The sequence below is a fragment of the Pteronotus mesoamericanus genome, unplaced genomic scaffold, assembly GCF_021234165.1.
Source record: "Pteronotus mesoamericanus isolate MK-2021 breed Mesoamerican mustached bat unplaced genomic scaffold, CSHL_Meso_final contig_56, whole genome shotgun sequence".
Taxonomy (NCBI): Eukaryota; Metazoa; Chordata; class Mammalia; order Chiroptera; family Mormoopidae; genus Pteronotus; species Pteronotus mesoamericanus.
Genome location: NW_026555201.1, coordinates 26682511 through 26698743, shown reverse-complemented (window position 1 = coordinate 26698743; position 16233 = coordinate 26682511). Strand labels below are relative to the sequence as shown.

The 16233-nt window shown below is 34.3% G+C and overlaps 1 protein-coding gene across 2 annotated transcripts in view; it reads left to right on the top strand.

Annotated features, from left to right (window-relative positions):
* Positions 1-15930, top strand: part of CUNH12orf50 (chromosome unknown C12orf50 homolog) — a 42140-nt gene extending 26210 nt beyond the window's left edge. The window contains exons 3-12 of one of the 2 annotated variants that reach the window (XM_054579841.1): positions 1472-1630; positions 2598-2675; positions 2757-2870; positions 4932-5042; positions 7447-7554; positions 8981-9097; positions 10525-10629; positions 10884-11087; positions 12859-12951; positions 15905-15930. In XM_054579841.1, the coding sequence (XP_054435816.1) occupies positions 1472-1630; positions 2598-2675; positions 2757-2870; positions 4932-5042; positions 7447-7554; positions 8981-9097; positions 10525-10629; positions 10884-11087; positions 12859-12951; positions 15905-15930 (1115 nt within the window). The remainder of the gene's footprint in view (positions 1-1471; positions 1631-2597; positions 2676-2756; positions 2871-4931; positions 5043-7446; positions 7555-8980; positions 9098-10524; positions 10630-10883; positions 11088-12858; positions 12952-15904) is intronic. The other variant, XM_054579842.1, reaches the window with a different exon arrangement.
* Positions 15931-16233: the final 303 nt, after the last annotated feature.

Sequence of the window (16233 nt, the reverse complement as noted above, 5' to 3'; positions counted from 1 at the left end):
ATTAAGATGTTTTCAGTGCTGCAGTTGTCCTAGGAACTCCAAAGATAATGATTCCTTGCCTTTCCCATTTTATACAGGCCTTTTGTATTCATCTTGGTTCATATCTCCATCTTCCTCCTCCAAAGTCAGCAAAGGTTAGTCAAGTCCTTGTAACACGGCATCACTCTTACCTAGATGCCATTGTCACATCTGTCTTTTTGGCTCTCTTCCTCTATATCTCTCCTCCACTTAAAGACCTTTTGATTACCTTGGACTCATCTAAATAGTCCAGGATAATCTGCCAATTTTAAGGTGGTCTGGTTAGCAGTCTTAGTTCCATCTGTAGTCACAGGTTATGGTTATCTTTGGTGGGGGGCCTTATTTTGCCTACCACATTATGGTTTTCTCCTGGTAAAAGTGTGTATGAATTAAGGTAATGGAGAAAGCCCTATGGGTTCATGGTAGTTTGATTAATCACTAAACAAGGATTTCTCTTTGGGCAACGTGCTATAGTAAGGTTTGACATCAGTGAAGGTATGCTTTTATTTTGTAAAGAGGAGAAAGGTTATTGTGAACTCAGGTTTATTCTTAGTAAACCAATTTTAAGGTGAAAATAGATGTGGAAATTGAGGACCTGGAACAGGGTTGATTGTTTTCAAATAATCGGGATGGCATATCTACCGAAAGGCTTCCCATGACCCATGACCCCAGTTAGGTGATCATTGATTTAGGGCCATGGTTTCCAAACTGGGCTGCCTTTATAATTACCTGAGGCATTTAAACAATATTATCAGATCTCTAGGCTTTAGTCCAGACCTACTGAATCAGAAGTTCAGAAAGCAAAGACCCAAAAGAGGATTTGAAAAATTTGTTCAGTTGATTCTGATAATTAGCCAGATTAGGAAAATATTGGTTTAGAAAATAAAGGAAGTTGAATTAGGAATGACAGAAGATACATGTGTTCAATAGCCACTTCTATTATTTACTGGTTAGTTTTGAAGGTTACAGAATATTGAAATATGACCTAGAGCTTTGGCCAGTCTAACCTCTGTTTAGCCAATAGAGAAATCTGAAAGTATTATTTTTCTCACTTCCAAATAATCATCCCCAACCACAGAAAACTAGAACCATTGGATTCTATGTGTCTCTTGGACACATAAACTCTGCCATTATAAGCTATTCCTTATATGAACTTGACTTTGTTATTTTGTCATACTGGGATTAGTTATATTTTTATCCTACAGATCTAATGTAAGAATGCAGTAATGCTTGTGATCAATTTGCATTTATACTAAGAGTGTAATATGCCAAGTCATGGTTATAATTACTAATAAAGTCAGTGAATTAGCATATTTCCCATACCTTATAGGCAAAATATTGATTTTTTGTAAGTTATTTTAATAATCTTTTCATAAATATAGAGTTGATCTGGAGGACAATGGTTGATCATTAAATACTTTGATAAGATTGAAGTGTTGCATTTTCTCGGTAGATATTACACTACAAAAGGAAATTCAGGAAGGAACTCCGCCCCTGACTCACAGTCAAGAACCCCTGAAACCTCAGGAGAATATATCACGACCCATTCACCATCCTTTAGTTTTAAAAACTGATTTTGAGGAAGAAGAGGAGGAAGGAGATGAACAAAATGGTAAGTAAAATTTTTCTCTGATTTACAATGTGCATTCAAAAACTTCATAATATTTTCCACATATTTGCTTCACTACTAGAGGTTTATAATGTAATACATAAGGCAGATTTGTTGAAGAATAGCTTTAAGTTTATTAACTATATTAAATTTATTATGTTTTAATTTGTTCTATGTCTACGCATGTTTATTATTTGGATTGGAATGTTTTTCATTATATGACTGGGAGACATATTTCCTGTTTAAATATGTATAGTTATTTGTAGAGATACTAATATCTTCTTTTATTTATATATAACTTAACATTGATATACATGTGTCTGTCTGTTTATTGAATGATTACATCTATCTGTCTCACATTTAATCTTTAGAGAGTTTGTAATTTGTAAAACCCTATCATCTGCATTACCCCAAGTAAAACCTTGCAAGAATATAAGCAAGGTTAAAACCCAGTTCTTTTCTTTCTTGTCTATCCTGTTCCTCCCAAGTTATCACAGCAATGTGGTGTCAATATGTATGTACAAACTAGACAAACATGCTGAAAAATAAACTCTCATTCTGTCTTTGCCTTGGAATGAGTCCTTCTGTGGGCTACAGGCCACCATAGTTTCCGTGCTCAGGAATACATAGGATTATGTATTCTTGGTTTTGTCTGCAGCTCCGTGTCCCTCATACCTAAGTCTTCCTCCAAACAAACAAATGTGATCTCAGCATGCAAATCTATATCTCTAGCTTTAAGACACATAATATGTAATTAGTCATTCCTCTTCTCTTGACTGATTCTTTAAAATACGTGAAATGTAAAAATAAGAAATATTTGCCCGTATACAAATTATTGATTTAAAAAATTACAAAAACAAAATAGTAACTCATCCATGAGAACAGTGTTTGGGTTTTTTCACTTTGGTTTATAACTTTTCAGATTATTTGGCTTTTGGACAATTTAATTTAAAACAAATATATCCTATAGATGCTTCTAGTGTATGGACAAAGACTCCTGAAGAAATTGAAGAAAAAAGAGCAATAAAGGAGATGTGTTATAAATCTGGTAAGCAATCAGGCATTTGTGATTTTTCTAATACTTGATGTGACAAATATATTAACCATTGCTCTTCTTATTGGAAATCAGGTGAATACTACAGACTTCATACTCCTCCAGATATTTCATCCTTAAAAAGCACATCCTCTGCAGCAGAAAAAGAGTTAGAAAAGCCTTTGGAGAATGGCAGTGAATTGCAAGAAGGTAAGGAATTAAATGGTAGCATTTCAAGGTGATACATTTGAGATATTTGGTGTGATAGGCAGTGAATTACCAGAGTTAAATGATAAATAATACATCAGAATTGAGAGTGAGAAGGAAGCACATTTATTGCATGACCTAACTTTAATATAAAAAGCTGCTATTAATATAATTACATTTTCCCAGGAGCCAAGAAATGAAGGCTTCATAAACACACATTGAAACCACATACTCCATGCAGTACTTCTGTAAATAGTTTGCTTTTACCATTTTATTTGTCTATGATGTGAAATAGGTGTAGATTTTTCTTTATGAATAGAAAGGACAACCTAGCCCTAGAATGACATAAAGGAAGTAAATACACAGAATGACATTAGAGGTCAAACTAGGGTATATTTATTCATTGAAGGAGCGCTTTCTGTGTATCAGAGAATTTCAGGGATGATGAAGATGGGTAATTCCAAGGCTGTGACTTTCATGGATCATATATTTTGGCAAATCTGATTTTGCTGTTGGTGAACATTTTCCCTTGCTAAGATAAGAACATTGTTTTCTGGGTATAAAACCAGGAACTCGGAGAAAATCCATAGATGCCATACATTTATATAGTTGTTTTTCTTCTCTGCTGAGTTAAAAAGAAGTTTGTTAGCAGTAGGAGAGATTTGAGTTCCTTTCTACACTTAAAAAACAAACAAACAAACAACAACATAAAAAGAAACAGTTGGTGAAGTCTCCCAGGATCATCGTGAGTAAAGGATAAAGATTAAAGCACCTGTCTTGCAAGCGTGTATGTGGCAAACCATTTAAACATATGGCAGTAGGTGGCAGCAACACACCATCAGACTTCAGGTGTAGGACTCAAGGCAGCAGAGGATTGCCCAGGTTACCCAGACAAGGCAAACAAAAACCCAAAACAATAACAAAACAAATATGAAGAAAACAAGTTAGTGATGAATATTTTCAAAGGTAGATGATAAGGATAATTACATGTCCTTTTTGCTTTATGTTTATTATTATTACTTTTTATTGCATTTTATCATTTGTGCTCTTATGGTTGCCCCCGCTTTTTCTCCCTTTGCCCCCCTCTCATCGTTGTCTCTGTCCATGGGCCATGCTCACGTGTTCTTTGGATAACCCCTTCGCCTTCTTCCCTCTGTCCCCCCTGCTTAAAAAGCTTTTCATTTTAAAGTGCAATTTCAGTTAATTCATGCATTAATACACTTTACCCAGGTATCCCCAAATTTTATCATTTACACATGTGATTTTTCATTTTCTCTCTATAAATATATGCATTGTTATTATTTTTGAACTGTTTGAGAGTAAGTTTCAGACATGATGCTCCTACATAACTCTTATATAACTGTAACATAAATATCAAATTCAGGAAATTACCACTGATACAATATTACTTACAGATTTTTATTAAAAACAAATTTCACCAATTGTGCCACTGATGCCCTTTGTAGCAAAATGAAGTTTTCCCTGGTTTAGAATCTAGTCCAGAATCATATGTTTCATCAGATTTTCATATTTCTTTTATTCTGCTTTTAATTAACTGTGGGAGCAGGGGCAAGGCAGGGAAGGGCAATGGGGGAAAATGTGAGACAACTGTAATTGTGAACAACAATAATACAATAAATAAATAAAAAATAGAGATGTATCAGGTAAATGGTGACAGTTAATTATCACAGTATAATGGTCATTTTTAAGTTAATAGTACACTAATACTTTTCAGTCAACTTGTTCATAATGAATAGATATAAACAAAGAATTATAACAAAAATTTATTATATAAAAACATTAAATAACCTATATTATACACACACAGTAATATTAGATTGCTTAAGTTTTTTGTCAATATTATCTACATAAAGGAAATCAATTTGCTTGATACTTTCCTGATAAATTTAAAGTTTGCTTAAAAATTCATATATTTACAAATTTATTGTGCATCGTATCACTATATAAACAATACTTGCTTAACTTTTAGGCTTTTTGCTATCACTACTCTTATATACTTATGTAAGCATCTAATGGTTCCTGGCTAATTAAATTTTCTTTTAGGGGATGGTCTTACAGTTCCAACAAAATTTAGCTTAATTGAAAGGCAAAGTGAGATAAAGGCAACACTGGATAGGAAACCAAGGACTGACATTGCTGCTTTTGAAAATGGAGGTGAGTTATTTTATTACTGGTCATCGAGTCTCAATATATTAATATATAATAAATGAGTCTGAATTTTATTTTATAACTAATTTTGTTTCACCAAAATCTTTTTGACATTTTAATCGTTGGCTATGGGTAAGCTGCTTAAGGCCAGAAACTGTAAATAATCAGTTGCCATAGATGAATCCCCATAGTAGAATGTCTGCCACTTGATGTGGTCTATGTAAATATTTGTAGAATAATTGACTTTATGTTTAGAGAAATGATGGGATGAATGGGGACATGTTTATAAAATTTACAGATGACTGCAAGTTAATATGCTGGAACAATGAACCAAGTTTAACAAAGTAAACTCAAACTGGGAAAACAAAATCTTTCATTTACAAATTAACTCAAAAGGGATCACAAACCTAAATATAAATACTGAAACAATGAATTACATAGAAGAAAACATAAGTTCTAAGCTTATGGACCTTGGTTTTAGAGAAGGTTTTTAAAATTTTATCACAAAGGCAAGGGAAGTAAAGGCAAAAATAAATAAATGGGGCTACATCAAACTAAAAAGCTTTTGCACAAAAGAAATGGCCCACAAAACAGAAAGGCAACCAACCAAATGGGAGAAGATGTTTCTCCCAAACAGCTCCGACAAGGGACTAATATCCAAAATGAATAAAGAACTCTTACAACTCAACACCAAAAAAATAAACAACCCAATTTAAAAATGGGTAGAGGACCTGAACAGACACTCTGCCCAAGAAGATATACAAATGGCCAACGGATATATGGAAAGATGCTCAACTGCACTAGTTTTTAGAGGAACGCAAATGATAACTGCAATGAGATACCATCTCAGATATGTTAGAATGACAATTATCAACAACAAAAGTAATAACAATTGTTGGAGAGGTTGTGGAGAAAAAAACATACTCATTCACTGCTGGTGGGAATGTAAACTGGTATAACCACTATGGCAAACAGTATGGAGCTTCCTCAAAAACCTGAGAATAGAGTTAACATAGGACCCAGCAATCTCTCTTCTCAGTATCTGTCCCCAAAATTTGAAAACATCTATTTGCAAAGATATATGTACACTTACGTTCACTGCAGCATTATTCACCATGGCCAAGACATGGACGCAAGGACATCTTCAAGAGGTGATTGGGTAAAGAAGATGTGGTACATATACAATGGAATACTACTCAGGCATTAAAAAAGATGAAATACTGACATTTGTGACAACATGGATGGATCCTGAGAGTGTCATGCTAAGTGAAATAAGTCAGAAAAAGTAAAGAACCATATTATTTCACTTATATGTAGGATATAAACCTGGAAACAACAAAGGAACAAAAACTCATAAACACAGACAACAATATGGTGGTTACCAGAGGGAAGAAGGTGCGGGACTAGTAAAGGGTAAAAGGAGTTAAATATATGATAATAGGCGGAGATTGAGTGATGGGCACATGATGCAATATACAGAAGACGTACCATAGAAACGTACACTTGAAACCTATCTATTCTTATTAACCAATGTCACCCAAGTAAATTTAACTTTTAAAAAATGCCTTATTAAAAGCAAGGAAAAAATATCAAGACATTATGGTAGTTTTTCTTCAAGTTGGGAAAGACCTGACATGATACAGATTGTAGGCAGAAAATAAATATTTTTTGTTGGCCACCATGTTTCGAAATAATTCAGTAATGTTTGCCAGCTAGCAAATAGCTCAAGTAAAACTCAGGTTGAATTATTAGGAGTAGTATAACAAGATAAGTATATGTGATAAGTCATTCAAAGTGCTCAGAGGAGTGTCTGACATACAGAGGAATGTTCCATAAATGTCATATGTTATTATACTAGTTTCACTGGTTTCTGTACAGGGCAGCCTACATTTGGGTGTCGCCTTTAAAAAAAGGTTACTTGAAACACTTACTGCATGTTGAGAAAGGGTGGCTTGTGTGCTTACACATCTGGAAATTAAGTGCATAAGTAATATTTAATGCAACTATGGATATTTATTCTGAAAAATCAGATGACCTTTAAGGTACACAAAAATTGCTTTCATATATTTGAAGATGTTATATAGAAGGTAAATTATATTCACTTTATCTGTAAAGGGTGGTAAAGGGTGGAAGCAAAGATTGTTATATGTTAAAGGAAAACTAATTGTGTTGACTATGCAAATTTTCTAGCACTATGTAAATGTTCATGCTATGTGTTCATAAACAACTGTATGCACATGTATTAATCTAAACATATATGATATATAGAGAGATGGGGATTGTGTCACTGAGAAGTGTTTAAACAAAAGTGGACAAAAAGGATATTGTAGAGGAAGATAATCCTGTATTGAAAGGTAGTTTTGTAAAACTTTCTGCCATCATTGCCACTGACAGTAAGGTATTGTCATAGGAGGTGACTGTTACATTCCACAAAGGATCGTATTTCTTGGAGTAGATGAAAATAAAGCATTAACTGAAGAGAAAGCAATCATCATGTCGAAAAGCTCAAATGCTAAAGGTAATAAATCACTTGTCGTTTTAATAAATCTGTAATTTGAATAGATATGTTAAACACAAAGCTTGATTTTTGTGGAAACCAATCTAATAGGCAAGGTAACAAATAAAAATAACATTAAGTGCACTAAATAGGGGTCAAGAGCCTTACGGTTCCAGTCCTGGCTCTCTCCCTAATTATTTGACTATGGCACTTGATCCGATTGGCCTGAAAAATGGGCCTGTTGGGCAGCATAATTTCTAAGACTCTTACTAGTTCTAAAGTCATTGGTTCTCTTAAGTGGTTGTACCAAGTCACTTATAGTTTCTTTTTCCAATTTTTTATTTCTTTTTCCAGTCTTTTTATACTCTGTATGGTTATTTTTTATTTCTTTTTCCAGTCTTTTTATACTCTGTATGGTTAAATTTTCTTAGAAAGCTTTGTTTGTGAATACTGTGCAGAGTTTTAATCTCACGATGACTTCCCCATTTCATAATTATTACTAACTAGTCTGTGAATAATTAAGGGGTGTGATAATAAAGTACATGCTTATGGTTTTATGATGCCCTTACCATGCTTAGAACCCCCCAACTGGTAGCTCTCTGGTGGGCAGCTCTCCCAGTCACAGGCTAAAATTACAGCTGTCCTGTAATTAAAGGGCTTCACATATTCTCCATCTAAATATCAACCAACTTTTTTCTACTTTCCTCATTAATAAATGTGCTCAAGAATAGGGAAGATCACTTGTAATCAAATTGAATGATTGCTATAGAAAATTTATGTATATCTCTTTTCCTCTGTCTCTTACTTGGAGATGGAAAAGTTTTGCCCAATCCATCACAAACAAAACAAAGCAAAACAAAAACTCTAAAGCTAAATAACAATAATAGCCATTACCAACATATGGTTGTTTAAGTTAATTAAAATTAAATAAAACAAAAAGATTCAGCTTTTCAGTTGCACTAGCCATATTCCAAGTGTTCAATATCCACATGTGACTAGTGGTTGTCATTTCAGACAGCACAGATTTACACTATTTTCATCATTGAAGGTAGCTGTAATTGGACGGTCCTGCTCCTAAAAATAGAACAAAATGAATGTTGTTACATTTAAAATATTTTTGGAACCTCTATTTAAATTGGCATGTTTTATGTCCACTTGATAACATTTTAATTTTTTTGCATAGATTATTAAAAATATTGCCACAAATATGGAATTTACTTATTGAAGATAAGAGCTGTATTTCTGAATTTTTAATGTTTTGTTAGTGACAAATTTTGGGGACTCAAGGAAACATTAGGGAATTTCAGTAAAGCATTCTAAAAATTAGCATACATATGTATATTTTAAAAGAAGTATGCCCATCGTATAATGTGTGAAAAGTGAAATACCGACTGAGTCACTTCTTTTACTAATACTGACATTTTATTTTCCTAATTTGCTTCAAAAGATAACAAGGACAGTCCTCATCCAAAGCGTCCCCTAGCTACCCGACTAGCACCTACAACGCATGTATTAAATGCTACTGAGAATATCAGTTTGAAGTGCAGAGAGGACCCCTCTTCAAGTGAGAGCTCTCTTTTTGGCCTTAGATATATTTGTTTTTATCATGGATTAGTTTTGCTTATTTGAAATAGAATTTTAAAAAAGAAATTAAAAAAGGATGGTTTAAAAATTATTCAGGATTAAGAACTAAAGACAATATATTTTTTTTTACTAACTTTGGCAATGAATTGTGATGTAGGTCCTAGTAAACAATATACTCTCCCACTATTTTAATTTAGGTATTAAAATTAATAGTATACTGCCTTCTCATAAGGTTCTTTAATGAGTGAACTTTAATTAAACCCAGAGTGGATTACATTGACAGGTTTTTATTATATTTTGGGTTATTTTTCTTGATTTTGCTTCTCCTTACCATTCAGTACTCTGAGCTACTTTTTGTGACATAATTAAGACTCATGAATCTTCTTGTCTGTTTCCTTCCCTCCTTTCTCCTTTCCGTTTATTTTATTTATTGAAACTGTATAACATTCTTGGATCCCAGCTAGGTACTAAGGGAACTATGATGCTTTATTGCCAGGTAGCTCAGTTTAGGGGCACGTGTTAAAAATATGGTTTCTAAGTCTTAGTAGTGGGAGCTTGAAGTAAGGGTGGAGCATAGTATTTGTACAGGAGATGGTGAATCAGAATTTCATTGAAAGCTGATGTTTAAGCTGAGGTTGAGTGTAAAGGCAAAGACATTTATTAGTTCACCATAGAGAGCGAATGCAATCAACTCAGTGCATTTGATGTTCATTTTCTCTTGTGCATTAGTTGCTTATATATATTCAGGATCTCTCTACAGAGGAAAAACAAAGAATGTTCCTGTCTACTAAATTCTTTTAAGAATCTCTGGAAAAATACACCTTAAAAATTCCTGGGAAATTCAGCATGCATATAAAATTTTTGATGAAAAAATGTGAAAGTAAATAGTGAATACTCTAGTGATTTTAGCAGTTACAAATTCTTTTTTCCCCAAACTCTCTGTACACAGAACTTCGTAAGATCTTAAAAGGTTAAGGTAAAATTCTTTAAAATGTATTTTACATTAACCCAACTTCTTCAGAAGTAGTAGATTTGGCTAAAAATGTACAAAATGATTTATGTTCAAAATAATTCTAAAACTACTTAACATTATAATAAGATAGAGATTTATATTTGGAATGTAATTTTATGTTCTTTTAAAAGATTCCACCCATTCCTTTGAAGAAAATCATTTTTCTTTTGAGGGTTGTTACTGACTGAAGGTTTTCTCATCTATTTTCAAGATAGGTCTTTTTGGTACTTAAAAAGACATCATCCTTTTTTTCTAGAAGGTAAAGTATTAGGGTGGTGAATTTATTTTTTTCACTTGCTTGACATGTAAATGTGCAGATATGTAATTATCACCTACAGTAATTTTCAGATAAAAGCATCTTTTAAAAAACTGTGAAAATTTGTGTTTCCTCTAAGTGAATGATATCCAGCCAGTGAGGAAGCCTCATTTTAAAGGTGTGAAAAAAAGAAAATGGGTTTACGATGAACCAAAGAACTGTCCGGGCCAAGGAGTACGGAGAGGTAGTGTCTATATATTTGATATTTCTAAACTGCAATTTGAAAAGAGATTAAATATCAAATAATATTTTATAGCTGAAAAACAAATTACTGTTGTGAAATATGTTATTGTAGACGTCAACTCATCTACAATAAAGTTTGTTCTTTTAGCTTACATTGTTTTCCACTGTGCTATCAAACACAATGTGCACTATGTTTTTTATGGGCATGAAGGCAGCTTGTTTTATCCCTCACTCTTTCCACCCTTTATTTTACAGCAGTACAGACACAAAATCCAAAAAATAAAATGAGTTACTATTGCAACAATAAAGACAGAAATGCTGAGAACACATCCTATATCCGTGTTCAGAGGGATGCTGTCAGGACTGTCTCACTAAATGCGCCTCACTGCAGCAGGCCCGCAAACGGGGTCAACAATAAAATCTATGTTAATAAGGAACCCAAACTCAATCTCTGTCCAGGTGAGGTTCTTATATGATTTACTCATGTCTGTGGTTTGCATTCCATGGAATTTCCTGATGGTCCAATGAATCTTCATTGTTACCCACTCCCTCTTTTTTTCCCAGGCCATAACCACCATCTTAGAAAACTAGTGAGAGGATTTCTTCCATGTGCAGGAGTAATTTAAAGGACATGGAAAACAATATGTTGGTGCAGATGACTTGACATTGAACCTTCTTAGTGTTGTGTCTCAGAGCCCTGCCCCTTGTTCCCCTAGATAGCTTTATTTCACTCTTGGGGATTGTTTTCAAATGATTGACATTTTCTTGTTCCACTAACTGCATTGTTTAATTATCACTTTCAGGCCAGTGTCTTGGTATTTTTTTAAAGAACTTCATTATTATTTTCTAAAAGGGTTAGTTTGAGGGTTAACTGCAATATCTTTGACAACCTCTCATCTCTCCCCACCATGCACAGATTGCTTCTAAATCATTTCTTGTAAGAGGCGAAATCATAGTATATGCCAGGAAGTACAAGGCCACAAGGGAGGAAGGAACCAAATCACTTTTTCCTCCTGTCTCAGATTAATTTTGCTCTTTTAAAGTTGTGTCTTACTTTGTTCAACCTAACAAAAGGACATTGAATTCCCTATGATTGCATGTTTATATTTTCCTATATTCACAATCTAGTTAGTGGAGCTCTGAATGGTTTTTAAAATTAATTAATTAATTAATTTCCAAATACATTTGTCTCTACCTTCCCCCCACCACTTTGAATGTTTTATACTTTGTGAAATGTAAATAAAAACTCTATGTCTCTCTTAGGATCTTTCCTTTACAATTTAAACTGAAGTTGGCTTTATTTAAATTGTTTTTCATCTGTTTTAAAGTAAAATGATATATGAAATTATATATAAAAATAATGATACTCAAATTTTTTATTTCTTACTATTATTATATTATTAGTTTAATTATATTTTACTGTAAGTAGATGGCTGTGGAGAATGCAATGACTACAGGAATAGTTTGGTGCCATTGCCTATATCTGTGTTAAGGTGGCCACCATCACATTCACTATTACCTATGTATCATTAGTGAAAATGTTGACATCGGAAAAAATGAATATATATTTAGTATTATTTTTGACCAAGCTTTGAGAATCATAGTTGCACAGTCATACTTGAAAACATAAATACAACATTGTTAGATGGCAAATATAGAGATGTCAGAGGAAAGTAGATGTTCCTGGAACAGAGAGCTCACTATGGTATAGCAATCTACTATCATGGGAGTCACTTCATGGAGAGAAAAGAGAATAGGGCTGTGCCTCCTATATTTTCCTTTTTTTCTTCCTTTCCTTTCCTTCCTTCCTTCCTTCCTTCCTTCCTTCCTTCCTTCCTTCCTTCCTTCCTTCCTTCCTTCCTTCCCTTCTTTCCTTTCTTCTTTCTTTCTCTCTTTCCTACAAATATTAGCAGAATTGTATATAAAATCATAGTAAAACAAGACAAAGAAGTATTTTTATCACATCTAGATACCATTCTCTCCTCTAGGTTAGTCATATGAGGGAGAGCCTTATCTGAGGAATTGAACAGCCAATTAAAAGATGTGTAACCATGTTCATTGATAACTTAAATAGTCTTAATAAGCTCACTTGTGTCCCTGATCTCTTAGCTTTGTAATGATAAAATAAATTAGAGAATAACTTCACCTCCCAAATGTTTACAGATTTGAAACACTCCTAGGATATGGTTTTAAAGCTATACAATGTTTAAATCCATTTTTTTTTCCTCAGATAAATATATATCAACATCATATAATGGCTCAGCCTGGCCAAAAAGAATTCCTTTTTCAAAAACATATTCAAAAACTAAAAAGATATATACAGGTAAATATTTACCGAAGATTTTAATGTATCATGTAGTTCTAAAAATAAATAAATTTGTATATTCAAGAAGCATATCCAGAAAATTTTTAAAAATTTCATGGTATAAATGAACATAGTTAATGGAAGTTAAGTAAATCTTTCTCTACTAGCAATTACTTTGTCTTATTTTGTTCTCCTTTGCTTACTTTTATGTGTTATCAGAAATGTTTTGACATATTTCTCTATTAGCTGCAAGCCTAGCAGTTGCAGGATTATATATGTTAAGTTGCATTCTTTGTTGAACCACAAAGTAAATATATAAAACTGTATCTTGACACAAAATATTAAAGTCTTACTCTATTTTTCCATAAACTAATGTTGGCTGGAGAGGACTTATAGGGCCCCTAAGATGAAGTTTTCAGGCCAGAGGTTTATAGTGACAATGGTCTCTTTGTTGTGTTCTGATCTTTAGGAGGGTGTGGAGATCCTAGGAATCACCCCAGGGTAGAGGTTTGTAGCAGGCCAACCTAAGGTGGTTCTTTTGCTAAAAAGCTTTGTATCTTCTCCAAGCTTATCCTGGGCCTGGCTCAGTAGGTTTGGAAAGCCACATAGGGTAAAATGGTTTCAGTTACTTTTCAGAAACTCAAACTGTTCACACAAAGTTCTAATCAGTTGCCTAGAACTTTCACAAGCATCTAAAATCCTTAAGTTCTTATACAAGAGCTTCCCCGAATGAATCAGATCATATCCAGACTAGAAACTGGCCCCTTTCCAAAGTAAATAGTTGAGATCTTCTAAAGCAGTATTTCTCTAAGCTTTTCTGACTACAACTGTGACAGACATACATATATTTGTGAACTATATATATATATATACACACACACAACTGTGAGATATATATATAGATGAATGAACTGGAGTCAATTTTTTCCCATCTATTCTCAAAACATATTGTCCTGCAGAAAATTCTCTTGCAGCACAATTTAATTGATTATATTTTCTTTTAATTTTGTGAGGGTTTTTACATATTATGGCACTTCATTTGGAGGGGAGTAAAAAATCATTGGAAATCCTGGTTACACCACAAATTTATGAGCCATAAATTACAGAGGGTCTGGGAGAAGGAGGGGCCCCTTCAGATCATGAAACATGTACCATCCATGTATGACACAGGAAAGGGAAAGGGGATATAACAAGGGATGTGATCTGACAAAACCATGTTTTTTCTTTCAACCTGGAGGGTAATGGGGAGGATATGGAGAAGCAGAGAGAGATAAGGTACAATGGGAAGCCATTTATCTTCTTATTCTTTTCTCCTACCACCTCCAGCTATGGCAGCTACAGCAGGCCCCGGGTGTAGAAAGATCAGTGATAGGATTCCCCTTGAAGTATGTTAAGAATCTGAGCATAAAGAGGATCTGCATTGGAATTCCCAGATACAGTCTAGGAGGGAAAGCTTTGGAGAGAATTTCTCAGTGTCATCTGGTGGTGCGGTTGTGGGGAAGGCAGGCATGTCTAACATGAGAGGGCTTGAGACAGCCTTTTGAGATTTCCAAGCTCCAGTTTGCTCAGGAGAGCATCACATATTGCTGTGAGTTTCAATAAAAATGAGTTCCTGGGAGAGGGTGAACAGGTCTATACAAAGTCTCCCGCCTGGGACTGAGGGGATTCATGAGGAAGATGCCTTCTTGGTTAGGCCCTATTGCAGGGGAGGGCTCAGCTGGAATCTCAACAGATTGCTCTGCTATCATCCACCAATGAACCCCTTTTTACTTGAGGTGTGACCTGAGGGCCACCAGCAATGACATCAACTGGGAACTTGTAGAAATGTGGAATCTCCATCTCATACCCGCTGAATCAGAATCTGCCTTTTAACAATCCTGTCGGGGGGACTATGGGCCACCATTCACCAGCTCATAGTCCACACCTTGTTGAGGCACAAGATTTTTGAGATGGTATTTTCTTTCTAGTTGTCACACGGCAGGATAATTCTTCCCTGTCCCAACCCTAGAATTTAGGATAAGGTGCAAGGAGGTGCAAGAGGGAAAAAAATCCTGAGAAAGAATTTCAAATCTGAATGTAACTGAAATATAAATATGAAGTAACTAAGAAATCACTGAATTGGATGAAGTTTATGTGCAAAGGACCAATAAGTTTTTTATGTCAAGCAGAAAGGAGACTTACAGTCAAAAAAATAAAAAAAACAGTTATAACAAAATAAAGTTAGTTTTCTTATTTACCCAAGCTTTTGACTGGGAAATTTGTAACCGCCAAACTCTTACCCTTTCCAATTGTTTTCATCACCAGAAGAAGAGACAGAAAGGTTAGCTTGTGTTTCTTCCCCTGCACTTCCTGCTAATACGCAGAGGAGCAATTTCAGCATTTCCCAGTGGACAGATGAACTGCTGAAAATGGGAGGCAGAAAACAAAAGTTGCCACTAGCCTATTCTCCTAAGAAATATCTGAGTGCCATGCCCTCAGAGATATAATGAGCAAAAGGAGCCTTTTGGGAAAATGTCATTGGATGCTATGTGTATAATACCATAGGAGAGGAAAATGTGTGTTGGGAATTGAGGAAAGTTGCCAAAAGCAGTTAGAGATGTCATTCTCATTGCCAGCCTTCTTTGAGGCCACATGTCCTTTCTGATAGGTATATAGCTGGTGTGAATGGAGGTGCCTGACTCTATAGAATGGAACATTCATTCTGTTGATGCTGGGTTCTCCGTGGTACAGCCTTATAAGCAGTATTATTTCTATTCCCTTCCATCCCTCCATCCAAATCAAATACACAGTAAGCTTCAGAAAGAAGTGAAATTAGTTTGAATGGCATTTTGAAAATTTGTGAATTAAAGCAATAGCTTAGTTTTTTTTTCACCTGTAGATTTATGGTAATTAGCAAAAGACATGAAAAATGTTGGTAACCTGAAGAATGCTGTAAAAGAAAATAAATGAAATATTTTGTGTGTTTTATTAGAGCCAAGAAGAAATGGGAGCAAGTAAAAAGGGACGTTGAGAGAAGAGAGAAATGAGAAGAGAAGAAAGTGCCAGACATTATCTGATTTACGATCAAAAATGAAAATTCAAAGAATGAGATATTCAAGTACTCCCCACTTTATAATGGGTAGCCAAAGATGTTAATGCAAATTCTGAAAATAAGATGCAGGAAGTACATTGTACTCTTTCATAACTCATAAAAATGCAAATTATAAACAGCTGCCTGTGTATTTATATATGTCTGAAATTCATTTGATGCATTGCCACAAGCATTTAATAAAATTTAAAAGTTTGACTAGATCATTCTTT